Source organism: Artibeus jamaicensis, unplaced genomic scaffold, assembly GCF_021234435.1.
Source record: "Artibeus jamaicensis isolate MK-2021 breed Jamaican fruit bat unplaced genomic scaffold, CSHL_Jam_final contig_511, whole genome shotgun sequence".
Taxonomy (NCBI): Eukaryota; Metazoa; Chordata; class Mammalia; order Chiroptera; family Phyllostomidae; genus Artibeus; species Artibeus jamaicensis.
The window spans coordinates 262338-276757 of record NW_026521866.1 but is presented as its reverse complement, the minus strand read 5'-3'; the positions used below and the strand labels follow the sequence as shown (position 1 = coordinate 276757).

At 33.7% G+C, this 14420-nt stretch overlaps 1 protein-coding gene across 7 annotated transcripts in view; it reads right to left on the bottom strand.

Moving 5' to 3' along the window:
• Positions 1-14420, bottom strand: part of ANKRD12 (ankyrin repeat domain 12) — a 165704-nt gene that overhangs the window by 28076 nt on the left and 123208 nt on the right. Inside the window, exon 2 of one of the 7 annotated variants that reach the window (XM_053668808.1) lies at positions 13608-13687. The exons of 5 other annotated variants lie outside the window; for them this stretch is intronic. In XM_053668808.1, coding sequence (XP_053524783.1) covers positions 13608-13671 — 64 coding nt within the window. In that variant the 5' untranslated portion in view covers positions 13672-13687. Of the gene's footprint in view, positions 1-2115; positions 2856-13607; positions 13688-14420 lie in introns of those variants that run through there. One more of the 7 variants, XM_037134080.2, reaches the window with a different exon arrangement.

Below are 14420 nucleotides of genomic sequence, written 5' to 3'. Positions count from 1 at the left end.
TAACTCAAACACAGGTGAATGGTTTTGACTATACAAGAAATGATTATATAGTTAAAATAATTAGAAAAATCCAAAGAAATATATCCACTCTGAGATCTGTCATTCTGTGCCACGTATCCACGTCTCTGGTTTTATTTTGTCATTGTAATTTGTTCATTAAAGTCCACACATGAGTGAGATCATTTGTCTTTCTCTGACTGGCCTATTTCACTTAGCATCATAATCTCCAGGTCCATTCACGCTGTTGTGTGAAATGAGCCCAATATTTTTTATAGCCATGTAGTATTGCATACATGGAGGGAGGTGTAGGAGCTGGAAGAGATTAGCTACAGAACATATATGCACAGCCCATGGACACAAACAATGTGCTAAATGCTAAGGGGGGGGACGGGGTGGAAAGGGAGAGATCTGTAATAGTGTCAACAATAAAAAAAATACATTTTATAATTACATAATCAAGATTATAACAGATGAACAGATATGCAAATTTGATTAAAATTACTCTATTCCTTAGTTTTCTTATATGTACTATAATGTAGACTTGATCATAATAAATATTTTGGTACAATAAAGGAAATAATAGGCTGAACTCCTACATGTTTTTAAATATATGAAAGTTAAAGTACATGGAAAATTAACTTCATCCAAACTGCTGCATGAATATAGTCAGAGAACTGCTAGATTCTATTTCATGATACCATTTTAAATTATTTATTTTTTAATCTTTGCTGATAATATGCTTATCTATTTTAGAGAGAAAGAAAGAGAAAGAGAGAGGGACAGAAACATTGATGTGAGGGAGAAATACTGACTGGCTGCCTCTTGAATATTCCCTGACCAGGGACCAGACACAAAACCTAGGCATGTACCCTGACCAGGAATCAAACCTGTGACACTCCAACCAACTGAGCCACACCAACCAGGGTGTGAAATATCATTTCTAAGAAAAAGATTTTTATTATTCCTAGGGAGGCACCCTTTTTTAGCTAAATTGTATTTTGCATGCACGGGCCTCTAACTGAAAAGAACACCCAGGCCTCTAACTAAAGGAAAACTGAGGCCTCTGACCAAGGGAGGATGGAACCAAAAATCATTACCAATATGATACTTCATTTGCTAAGTATTTAATTTTAAAATTATAAATTTATTTGAATATATTAAGTTTCCTCCAAAGTGATCTAGCTCTCAAAATTCTCTTCACACAAGAATTCAAATTCCAAAGTATCTTGGAGTGTCTGTAAGGTACTGGGCACTGTAGAGGAGCTCTAGAGAGATCATGATCTTACCTGTGAAGAAAATGTGATAACTTTAAGACAGTAGTATTACAAAATACCAAAGAGTGGAACAGTTATACTGGCCCATAGTATACAAAAAGAACATTTTTGAAATTATAACTGCTTGTAAAAAAATATTAACTCTTCATTCCCAACTATGCAATACATAATATCGAATTACAAAACTTTACGTAGCAAAAAAGGAACTACTTGGGGAGTATTTATTTTGATCCTTGATTAAATGAATGAATTGTAAATGAATACAATAATATGAACTTATATAGCAGGTATTATTTTCTCTGTTAACATCTTATTTATAACTTGTTCTTAAGGACTTTTCTATTTGTAGTCTTCAAGGATTTAATTCTTTATGTTTATAAATAGTTATTCTATTTATATTGTTTCTCATCAAATGATTAGTTTTATTAGAAACTGGGAATAATTTTTTCTTTTGCATATCATCTAATTAGTTCTACACTTAGCATCAGTCTTAAATATTTACGATGCTCCACCAGGCACACAGTGCTAGGAAATAGGGGACACTAAGATGAAAAAACCAGTCCTGCCCCTTACCAGTTACATACTAAGTCCAAAGAGTGCACTTGGGGAAGTCTGTTTGGGAGAACTGAAGAAGGAAAGCAGGCTTCTCAAAGAAGTAGCACTGAGACTAAGGCATGAAGGATATACAGAAATTTCAGGTAAGATTTAAGGGCATGAAACTATTATATAATCAAGCAGCTCATATCACAGCATGTATACCATTTCACACATTTTTCTTTTCATTTAACAGACCACAGACTTGTTCTCGAAGTTGTATTTTCTTCATTATTTTTATCCTCACCTGAGGGCATTTTTTTTTCATTGCTTTTAGAGAGAGAAGCATCAACTGGTTGCCTCCCATACATGCCTGGACGAAGGATAGAACCTGCAACATAGATATGTGCCCTGACCATTGGTAACTGAACCTGCAACCTTGTGATTATGGAGGAGATAATGCTCCAACCAACTGAGCCACACTGGCCAGGGCTCTTCATTACTATTTTAAACAGTTGCAGGTTACACTGAGTGAATATGTAATCATTTAAACTGATCTTCTACTGAGGAGACGTTCAGATCGCTTCCAATTACTTAATATCACAGATATTTAATAATGCAAAAAACTGTATATAGAATTGTGAGGGGCAAAACAAGATTGGCCGTAATTATTAAAATAGTAGTAAGTATATACAGGCTCATAATACTATTATTTCTACTTAGTTCTATAATAAAAGTAAAAACACTAATTTACTTACAATTAATTTTTAATCTGTTTTAAAATGTTTTAAATAATGAATATATTCTGCAATGTACAGAATAAAACAAATCAAAACCATATACTTTTATTATATTTTGTTTTAAACATAATTTTGCCCTGGCTGCCATGGCTTAGTTAGTTGAGAGTGTTGTCTGGTAACTGAAAGGTTGTGGGTTCGATCCCCAGTACAGATGAGTAGAATCCCCGTTTCCAGTCCAGGCACATATAATCCCCGGTTTGGGCATGCAGGATCCCTTGTCCAGGCACGTTCAATAGGCAATCAATACATGCTTCCCTCTGGCATCAATGTTTCTTCCCCTTCCTCTCTCTCTAAAAGATATGAAAAAATGTCCTCGGTTGACAATAAAAAATTATAATTTTCTGAACAAAATTAGATAACATGTAAACGCATTTTCAAAAATATATTATATATGAACATGTATCCTTTCATCAAACATTTTTAATTAGCTAATGGTAGGCTCTATAGTAAAAACCAAAAATACCAGCTACTTTCATTTTTGAAAACTTTTTACCCAACAGAAGGTGTGGCACTCAAATATAATGAAGACGATAGTTGTGCCACACTTCATAACATATAATTAAGTCAAATAAACATACATTAAATTCACATTGCAATTATATGCTGCTGTTAGGATCCTCTGACTCTGAAATTTTCATACTCGGTAACTATCAGTATGGTTTAATGGAAAAGTACACAGGTTCTGCCATTAACCCTAGGTTCAAATCTTTGCTCTGACACTTAATAGGTCAGTAATCTGTTATGAGGTATTAATTTACAGGGCTATTTTGAGGATTAGTGAACTAATTAATGTAATGCGACTATCATATCCTGGCACATATCGTGCGTACAATAACTATTAACTCACTACCTAGACAGAAAAGAGGAAAATGTTACCATTAAATTACATTATTTAAATAAAATGTGTTTATCAGCCCAGGGTGGTGTAGGCTTAGTGGATTGAATGCTGGCCTGCAAATCAAAGGGTAGCTAGTTCAATTCTCAGTCAGGGCACATGCCTGGGTTGCAGGCCATGTCCCCAGTAGGGGGTGCATGAGAGGCAACCACACATTGATGCTTCTCTTCTCTTTCTCCCTCCCCTTCTCTGAAAATAAATAAAATCTTTTTAAAAATGTGTTTATCAACAAATACTGCCATACTCAAAGCAAATGTTAATTAAAAAAGGCAAAGCTAAACCCTGGCTGGGGTAGCTCAGTGGATTGAGCGCGGGCCTGTGAACCAGAGTATCGCGGTTCGATTCCCAGTCATGGCACATGCCTGGGTTGCAGGCCAGTTCCCATCAGGGGACGCATGAGAGGCAACCATACATTGATATTTCTCTCCCACTCTTTCTCCTTCCCTTCCCCTCTATTGAAAAATAAATAAAATATTAAAAAAAAAAGGCAAAACCAAATTCCAGAATTTTTCATATTTGCTTAATTTGTACAAGATTAAAGACAGTAAGATTCAAGCTAACTCTATGTACTTTACTTATTACAGGGTTACAAATGAGGCAGGTGGTCCTTTAGGATGAGGGCAGTGAAAACCACCAGTCTTTCAAGTAAATGTAGAACATATGCAGATATAGACTTTTCATGGAGGAAACAGAGGAGGGCAATGAGGGGAAAGAAGAAATAGAATGAAAACAAAAGATAATTTTTATACTAGTGTTTGGTGGAATTTATAGTTTTACAGATAAAAGCCCTAGTCATAATTGAAAACCACTTATATAAGATATTTTTAAGTATTCATCAAAGAAGGGAGAAGGAAAACGCAAGTAAGGGCACAATTAAACAAACTGTACTTCATCTGTCAATTGCAATTTAATACCATTATATAATAGTTTAAATTAAAGTGTTTCTACAACTTAAAGAAAACTATCCTCGGTGAAAGCTTAAAATGAATACCATATTTATGTAACTTTATAAATTGTCTTATTTATCTTTGTATGCATATTATATGCTGAGAATACTACTATGTAATAATGTTAATAACAAATTTCTCCATGACTAAACAGTTTATAGGTGGCAGAGTGAGGTCTTTAAACCTTAGTTATGTGACTCCAGAATTGGTACTCAAAACCATCATGCTATACACTTCTCAGTACATAAAAGGCACTGAATATATAGTCAAGATGAACTACATAAACAATATAATGAAGCCATATTTGTGATCATTCCATAAACATTCAATGAATACTTTCTACTTCCATGTTTATTTCATAATTAAGTATATTAAAAAAACAATTCGACCACAAAATGGAGGATGTAAAAGAGAGTATTATTAAATGAGGTTTACTGTTAATTTACATGTAAATTTTTTTAATAAAAAAGAAAAAGCAGTAAATAATGCTTTAAACATACCCACCTGAGGTTCAAGTTGAATTTCAAATACAAACTTGCTATTTGTCTATTCTTTGCTTGATCTTGAAATAGTCACATCTTAGATATACAATACCTTGATTTATATATTCCATAAATACATGAAATAAGATAGATTAAAAAATACCTCATTTGTGATTATTAAGTAATACAATTTATAAAAAATAAACAAGAAGTCTGGGAAGAAGAAAATAGGTTGAGGGTGGTTGAACAGTATAAATTTCCAGTGATAAGATGAAAAAGTTCTGAGGATGTAATGTACAGTATTGTGACTATAATTAACAATACCGTATTCTATATTTGGAAGTTGGTGACAGTAAATTTTAATAGTTCTCAACTGACACACACAAAACTATATGTGAGGTCATAGATGAGTCAACTACCCTTACTGTGGTAATCATTTTGCAATACATATATCCATTTATACATTAAATCATTACATTGTATACTTTAAACTTATACAATATTGTATGTTAATTATGCTTTAAGGCTTGAAAATAAAGGGAAAAATCATGCTTTAACTACTTTAAATGACTATGAACCAATGAACCTGATTAGGTTTTCCAACTTTATAATGGTAAATACAAATTACATTTAAAAAAATTTAATCTTTATTGTACTTTTTTTCCATTACCATTTGACTTTTTTAAATTTAAAGATTATAAGGCTGCCATGGCATATAAAAAAGTATGGTTCTGAACATTGCATCTTAAGTAACTGGATATGTGTACTGTGATAACTCTTTCAGATTTCTACTATTTACCAAGTGCTTATTCTATGATAGCACATATGCTATGTACATCCATATATGAACTCATTTACCTTTATTTACTATACCTTCATGAGGTATTTACTATACCTCCATGAGGTACTGCAATCCCTATTTTAAAGATTGGAACCTGAGCACAAACAAGTTAACTTATTCACAATAAGAGATCCAGGATCGAACCTAGAAAGTATAGAAGTACTAAAATCTGAGCTCTTATGAAGAAGATAGCCATTCCAAAAACAGGAGTGAACCCAATAATTTATCATTTGATTTCCAATTGTCATTGTAGATATTCTCAAATATCTACAATATTGAAAGCCTTTTGTGTGTGTAATGTACTCAACCAGATTTAAGTAATCTTTTATTAATTTATTTTTAATATATTTTTATTTTATTGATTATGCCATTATATTTGTTCTATTTCCCACCCTTCATTCCCCTCCACCCTGCACACCCCTCCCCCACCATTCTCCCTTTTAGTTCATGAACATGTGTCTCAAGTTCTTTAGATTCTATATTTCCCCTACTATTCTTGCCATCTCCCATCTGTTTTCTACCTACCATCTATGCTTATTTTCTATACCTTCTCCCCCCTTCTTCTTTTCCCACTCCCCTGTTGCTAACCCTCCATCTGATCTTCATTTCTATGGTTCACTCCTGATCTAGCTGTCCTCTTAGTTAGCTTTTGTTTTAGGTGTGGTTGTGGATAACTGTGAGTTTGCTGTCTTTTCACTGTTCATCTTTTTTATCTTCTTTTTCTTAGGTAAGTCCCTTTAACATTTCATATAATAAGGGCTTGGTGATGAACTCCTTGAATTTGATCTTATCTGAGAAGCACTTTATCTGTCCTTCCATTCTAAATGAAAGCTTTGCTGGATAGATCAATCTTGGATGTAGGCCTTTGGATTTCATGACTTGGAATACTTCTTTCCAGTCCCTTCTTGCCTATAAGGTCTCTTCTGAGAAATCGGCTGACAGTCTGATGGGAGCTCCTTTGAAGGTGACTGTCCCCTTATTATAGGGGACAGGATTCTCTCCTTCATTTGAATCTTGGCTAATGTAATGATGATGTGGCTTGGTGTGTTCCTTCTTGGGTCCAACTTCTTTGGGACTCTGAGCTTCCTGGATTTCCTGGAAGTCTATTTCCTTTGCCAGATTGGGGAAGTTCTCTTTTTTATTATTTATTCAAATAAGGTTTCCACTGGTGACTGTTCCTCTTCCCCTTCTGATACTCCTATAATTCGGATGTCGGAGCATTTAAAGATGTCCTGGAGGTTCCTTAGCCTCTCCTCATTTTTTTAAATTCTTGATTCTTCCTATTTTTCTGTTTGGTCATTTTTTTCTCTCCCTTCTGATCTGCTCCCTTGATTTGAGTCCCAGTTTCCTTTCTACTACTATTGGTTTCCGTGCATTTCCCTTCATTTCAATTAGTTTAGCCTTCATATGTTCCTCTAATTTGTGGCTAAAAAGCAACCAGTTCTGTGAGCATCCTGATCAGCAGTGTTTTGAACTGTGCATCTGAAAGTTTGGCTATTTCTTGGTTGCTTAGATTTATGGGCTCTGGGGCTCTGAGTTGTTCTTGAGCCATGTTTTGACTTGTTAAGTATGAGTAGAGGCGCCTTAGGTGTTCACCAGGGCGGGGCCACCCAGGTCGCTGGTTTGTGGTGCTGTATGTGGGGGCAGGGCCAGAGAGGGAGCAATGGCGGTCCTCTCCGCTCTCCTGGTCCACCTCACTGCTCACCCCCACCTGTTTATCTGAGCACAAGTGTGTGAGTCTGCAGCCCTGCGCTGGGGCCTGCGCGGTCTGTCTCAATGCTCGTCTCTTCACTGGTTTATCTGTGCGTAAATGCGCGGTGCAGCCGCAGACAGGCAGACGCACTGTGCCTTCCCTGGGTCCGCCCATAGCTACCCCGCACCTGGGATCCACGCCCTTGGCTGCCTGCACACCACCTGGGTCAGGGGATCTTTTTTGCCCGACCTGCTCTGCTGCTGGCTTCGCCCCTCTCACTGGTTCAGCTGAGCAGTTTATTGTTTTAGGACTCCGTATTGTTTGATTTTCTGTGGTTTGGTTGCATTTATTGTTTTAAAAACTTTATTGTTTTTAGATTTGGTTGTGCAAGGAAGCAAAGTGTTTCTGCCTATGCCTCCATCTTGGCGGAAGTCCCAGATTTAAGTAATCTTTTAAAACTTGATATGATTACTACTTATAATAGCTTTACAGTTGAAATTATGTTTATATGCCACTGTCATTCAGAGACAGGCTAGTACACAAAAATGTTCTAAATGCACAACTACTTCTTTTGTGATCTCTAGTCATTAAGATTTTGTTTCATTTATTTTCAAGTAGCATTAAAAAAATAAAGTAGTTCATGTCAGAAAACCAGGAAAATACAGAGATGGGTAAGGAAAACACCTACCTACAAACTAATCTCGCCGCCCATGAGAATCACTATTTGTAATTTATTTAAAGTATTACATTTTAGTTTATTTAAATTTAACTAACTTAAAAATGACAAAGTGAACAGAATTTCTGAAGTTCAGATATGTTCCCTTGGTTCCTTCCAAGGGAACCCAACTACGACACTTCAGAAAGTATGTTTATACTTCATGAGCAGCCCAAATCCACGTCACATTTTAGTTTGCTTTACATAGTGGTGCAAAAAAACCCAGGTTTGCAGTAGTTGTGAGTACTCATAACAGTTTCTTCTTGTGTTATTATTTATTAATTAGTGTTATCATTTTCCATACTAACAACTGTAAACCTACTTTTGCCCTACTCTATAATATTTAGCCTATGGCTTGTCTATAGAGTTAATTTTCCCAAGAGTTTTTGCTTTTCCTCTTATTCATCAGATTAGACAATATGCCTTCATATCATCAATGCCATGAAACAGTGAACTATCATAATCTAATTCATGTAATATACCTGTTATTTACTCTTTCCTCCATTAGATTTTTCACAAAGTTCTCAAAAGTTTGACATTTTGTTTAAAATATGCCAACTACTCATTGCCATTATTCTGGAATTTTTCATTAAAATCCTGAGTTAATCTCATCTCTTCCTTTTAGACATTTTGTATCATGAAAAATATGCTAGTTGGATTTTTTTTTTCAGAAAGATAAAGTATGTCCAAGATGTCCAAGGATGTTTTTGTTTAGCCATTACACTTGAATAATAGTTAAAAATGGTATTCTAGGTTCAGAGTAATTTTTCACAAAATGTTGTAGTTATAGTTCCACCAGTCTTTTAACAACATATTTAAGACTAAGAAATCTAATGACTTCTCAGCCTTTTGGCCAAGATCAAGTGAAGAATGAGAAATCTGACGTGTCTCTTTTCTTTGGAGGTAACACGTCTCCTGATTCTGGGAGCTTGTAGGATTTTTAAAAATCTTTATCTTTGAAGTTGTAATATATCTAGACATGAACTTCTTTCCTCCTTTTTTTTTTTAACATTCCCCTTTGATATACAAACACAAGTCTTTCTTCAGTTAAAGTACACCTTCTTCAGTTAAGAATATTTTCTTCACGACATTTACTCTTTTTTGTAAGATGAATACTATATATCCTGGGTGTGGTTTTATGTTTTTTTAAAATTATTTTTCAATTTCCAATATTTTTTAGAAAAATGTTTTATATTTTGCCTTTCTCTTAGACCTCTCAGGTCTTCAGCAATGTCCAGTGTATTCTTTAGCCTTGTATAAAGTATTTACTTTCAGTAGTGATAAATACTAATTCCAAGGACTTTCCTGGTATAATTTTTCATAGTAGCCTTTTGTTGTTAAGTTAGTGGATCGACTTCCCACCAAGAATCTGCAAGAATACTGAGAATAACGTACCCTTCTGCTTCCTATATTATTTACATTCTCCATGATCAATGGTTCTGTTTGTTCATCTTGATTTTCAGTTGCTTTTCCGCACACCTCTGGATTTCTTTTTGTATGGATAATGGGAAAAACTAGTTTCTTCAGCATTTTGTGGAGAATCTTTTAAACAGGCTTCCCCCTTGTGTGAGAAGGCTGTTCACAGTGATCTGTGGTTCTCTCTAATCTCAGCCTTTTCCTGGAGACTGCTCCCCAAACAAGCTCTTTGTTTCAAAGAGTCTCTGGGTTTCATTTGGATGAATATTTAACAGCGGATGCAGGCATCTTTTCAATCTTAGGTTGTTCCTTTGCTCTGCAACAATTCACTAACCACAGCTACTATATTTAAGAATTATATAAGTATAATGTTTGTTTCCTAGCCAATTAGAGAAAGACACCTGTATTTCAGAAAACACATCATTACAGCTTTCATATACCTAAATTGATTGAAAAATATAGCTTAGAAACAGGGAAATAGAATATTAGATAATTTTATATAGTCTCATCTAAATCTCCATTTCTATACCTCAATTTTTCTAAGTAAAGGTTAGGTATTTTAATTCTACTTTATAAGAGAAGAGTGGTTTTACATCTATTTCGAAATAAGAATGCCATATTAAAACATTTTCACTGTACTAGATGTAAATAGGAGAATTAAAGTTTATTTAGGGCTGAGCTGGGGAGGGAAGACAGTATGAGAAGTTGAAAATACTAAGTCTAAAAGGCAAATCTGAATACAAAGAAGAATCAAGTACAACATTCCATATACTCCCTCAATTAGTTAATACACTGCCTTTTTACTAAAATGCCAATAATATAGAAACTGGTTCCATAAAGTATAAATTAATCAAGATTTTTCCCCCTCTGAAAAATACTGGTATCACTACAAAAATTTTGATGTCACTAAAGGAAACTGACAAAATCACCCAGTCTTATCTTTATATATATATATATATATATATTACATGGAGGTCCTTTTAACCATGACTAGATAAAACATTTTTTTGCAGACAGGATGATACAACTAAGGCCAAACTCATTTATATGTATGCATATATATTTAATATTTTTAATTCAAAGGTATTTTTAAGGGTTCTGCCCAAATACACCCTTTATAGAGTTTTAGTCTTAAATATTCAGCAATATTTCAAGTACTGTAATTATGTGACAGACTCACTTTAAGTTGTTAGGCACTGGTAGATTCAATTTTTAAGGAAAATCATCAAGCTGACATATCTAAACAAAAAACCTACTAGTTTTTGTATTTGCAATACATATTTTCGGCAAATGCACTGGAAATTCCTTGACTACTATATTTACATGATTTTTAAAGACAGATATCTAGCAGACTACTATTTTATTTAACATAAAATTTAAAGACTTATAGTATATTAATTTGCAGACATCCAAAGAACATCTCAGCTGCACGCACAATTTCCCATTTATTTTTCTGATATATAAAGCAAGTGAAAAATGTAGAACTATGTAATTTTTATAGCTACTCCTGAAGGGTGAATGCTTATAACATATGGTAATTTAGATACTCATAACTTCTTTCCTTTCTCCACTTAGCAAAACTTGACATAGACATTTTTCTTTGTACAACACTCCACCTAGAATTAAAAATTCTTAAGTTTTGGAACTAGGTTGATATAATTAATCCACATAAAACACATGATAAAATCTAATTTAAAAGTAGTGACTTTCAAATAAAGTGAACTGTAGAGGTTTTGTTTGTTTAAAATTCATGTAAAAGTCGCTGGTGATATTTAGAAAAAAGTTTGAAAAATTAAAATTCATAAGTCTACGTAAAGTGCTTATGTCACAAAGCAGAGGAGAAAAAGCAGAGCATGCAACACTATACTGGAATTTCTGGTCATTAAATAAGAGAATATCTCACTGCATACCCATGCTGTATGCTCAGCTCTCTGCGTATAATGGATACCTAAGAGCCCTTCATTCTTCTAAGCACTGATACTATAGGGATATGTGAAAAATAAAAAGTGCTGAAGAGCAAAGATGGTGCTTGCTGCTACTCAACAAGTTCAGAAATCAAACAGGTTAAGAACCCTGGTTAAATAAAATAAGGTTCTTGGGTAATAAATGAATTATAATTTTCCATAACCTGTTACTAAGCCTAAACTGTTACTTAACATGTATACTGGAAATGACTTAGAAATGCCATTTGGGAAGCAAGAAAATATTCCTTACATGTTAAATGAAATAAATCTTTAATTATAGGTACATACTAATATACAAATTCCTTCCTCTATCAAGGAATGCTCTATCAAGTCTAAATTTCTAACGATCAAATATGATACAGATCTTAACACTATAAAAACTCCCTATGTAACTTCTTCCTGTAGTTTTTATACTATGATTAAATGATTTGCTCTAAAACCTCTTAAGGTAATGATGTTTCTTACTCCTTATGGTTAAATTGTTCACACCACATAATCTATTTAATATAAATTTATGGTATATTTTTGTTTAAATAATTTTTAGATCTCTTAATTTTACTGCTATAATTCCATATATGCATGTATGAACAACCATATTTCTTAACTCTTAGAATATGACACTGAGGTAATAAATTTCACAAATTACAGTATTTAGAACTACAATTTAATATTAAGAAAATATTAAATTCTTTTAATATTAAGAGAATAAGGCTTCAAAAATACTGGTCATTTTGTATATTTATGACACAGAATGCACTCAGTAAACACAAGTGGGTAACAATATATAACTGTCTTTTTAAAAGTTTCCTTATATATTTCACAATGGACTCTAAAAGTAACTTGTCTATTTACTACAATAGAGCATATGAACATTTCCTTGCTTAAGTTTCAGTATGCAAGTAAGAAAAATTTGTAACAGCTGCTTAATACACAAGGCCAGATTATTAGTAGTCAGAGTAAGATTAGAAAAAAGTAATTCTGACAATGACTGGCATTTTCAATTCTGTCCACTGGGAACTCTGTTTAAGTAATAAAATCAGTGTCTGTAAACTTGTAATGGAATCTCTACTCTGTCAGTTAATGAATGTCTGAAAGTATGGGAGGCCACTAAGTGACACAGAGTTACCCACATCTTTACTACCATAATTATGCTTTATGAGCATGATCTGGCTCTTTGAATGATTGAGTTGTCAGCAAAATAGTAAGAAGCAATTATCTGTAGCAAATACTAATATTGGATGGAATTTCTATATAGGGAAGTAATGTGGAATAAAACTATGGGAAAAAAAGCAGAAGTTGGGGGGGGCAGGAAGACTCAAGAATAATGCAAATTTTTAAGTGCCACACATCTATATACAAATAAGCTGTACTAACCAGAACATATACTCCTGCAACAATATCATAAATGTCTGATATGCATAACATAAAACTGCTACTCAGTGTAGTCCATGACCTGAGGCCAGTTTGAAAATTGTTTATTATTAATCTGTGATGAAATAAAGAGCTTGTACCAGAAATGGGAATCAATTATGTGACTAGCACATTGAGTTCAGCTGGTGTTTTTTTCATAGCAGCTGCACCTTTTCGATGAAGATGGTAGTACAATTACATTCTAGCACAAGCTCCTTATCTTTAGAATCAGCAGTAGTTTGTTAAACAGCTGTTGAGTAGCACTGTCATAAAGCACAATGCTTAGTGGAATAAATTATATTTAAATGCTACATATATAACAGCCTTTTATTTACTCCAAATCTGTTAAGTTCAGAAATTCATAGCATTGGTTACATATCCTCTAACTTTCCAACACTTAAAGTGTATCTGTCACATGGATGGCATGATATAACATATGGGTAACAATGCTATCAGGCTTTACACATATAAACATCTGTGGGCAGTTAATTCTCTATTAAATTTTAACATCTTGTAAATTTAGATTGGATGGTATTTGATAAGGTTAAGTTTAGGAAGGACCTCATGTAAATTAATAAATTTGGGTATTTTCATCAGTCTTTTTGAGCAACTTCAAAATCTTTGTATGATACTTACTGATAATTTTTGCCTCATTCCTTGAAGGACTTTGATCAAGCAATAATTTAGGCACTTTCACCATGTAGAAAATAAATATTCTGAAAAATCAATAGACAGCTGATGAACACATGAATGATCAAAATTAATGAAAATCAAAAAAGCTTCTAGGAGATGTGTTCCATTCTAATTCAACATGTCAGTGGTTCCATGCTAATTCAGCATGTAAGTTCAAAGATATCTTTCTTCTTCCATGGGAAAAATCTGCTGCAGCATATCTAAAAGAAAGTTTTATAATAAAGCTGAGTTTTACAGCTACTGTTTTTTGAAGAAAACAGAATCACAGATTTATAGCCGTAGTAAATGGGAAACTATCATACCATGTAAAATTTCTTTTTTCAAATCTTATAATCTTGCTTTTTATGGAATCCAATGTAATTTCAGCTATTATAATCCTGATTTAACACAGCTCAAAGATATTCAAATGACTTCCAACTTGTAGATGGTAGATAGACTTATAAGTACTTTGAAAGTAGAAATGACAGGGGTTAGTAGATGATTACATTAACATCTTTGTTTTCTTAATAGGCTGTATCCCCAGTGTGTAAGAAAGGACTAATACATACTGGATTCTCAAAAATAGTCACTAGATAATCGAGCTGAAGGAAAAGGAGGGAAGAGGAATTTAAGATGACAACCCAATATATGACATATGTGTAGCTGACTGATGTTACCATTAATTGAGAAGGGAAAAACAAGAGGAACTGAAATGGAGAAAAAGAAGTTCCATTCCGGTACACTGATTTCTGTGGGAATTCTAAGTGGTAATAGCCA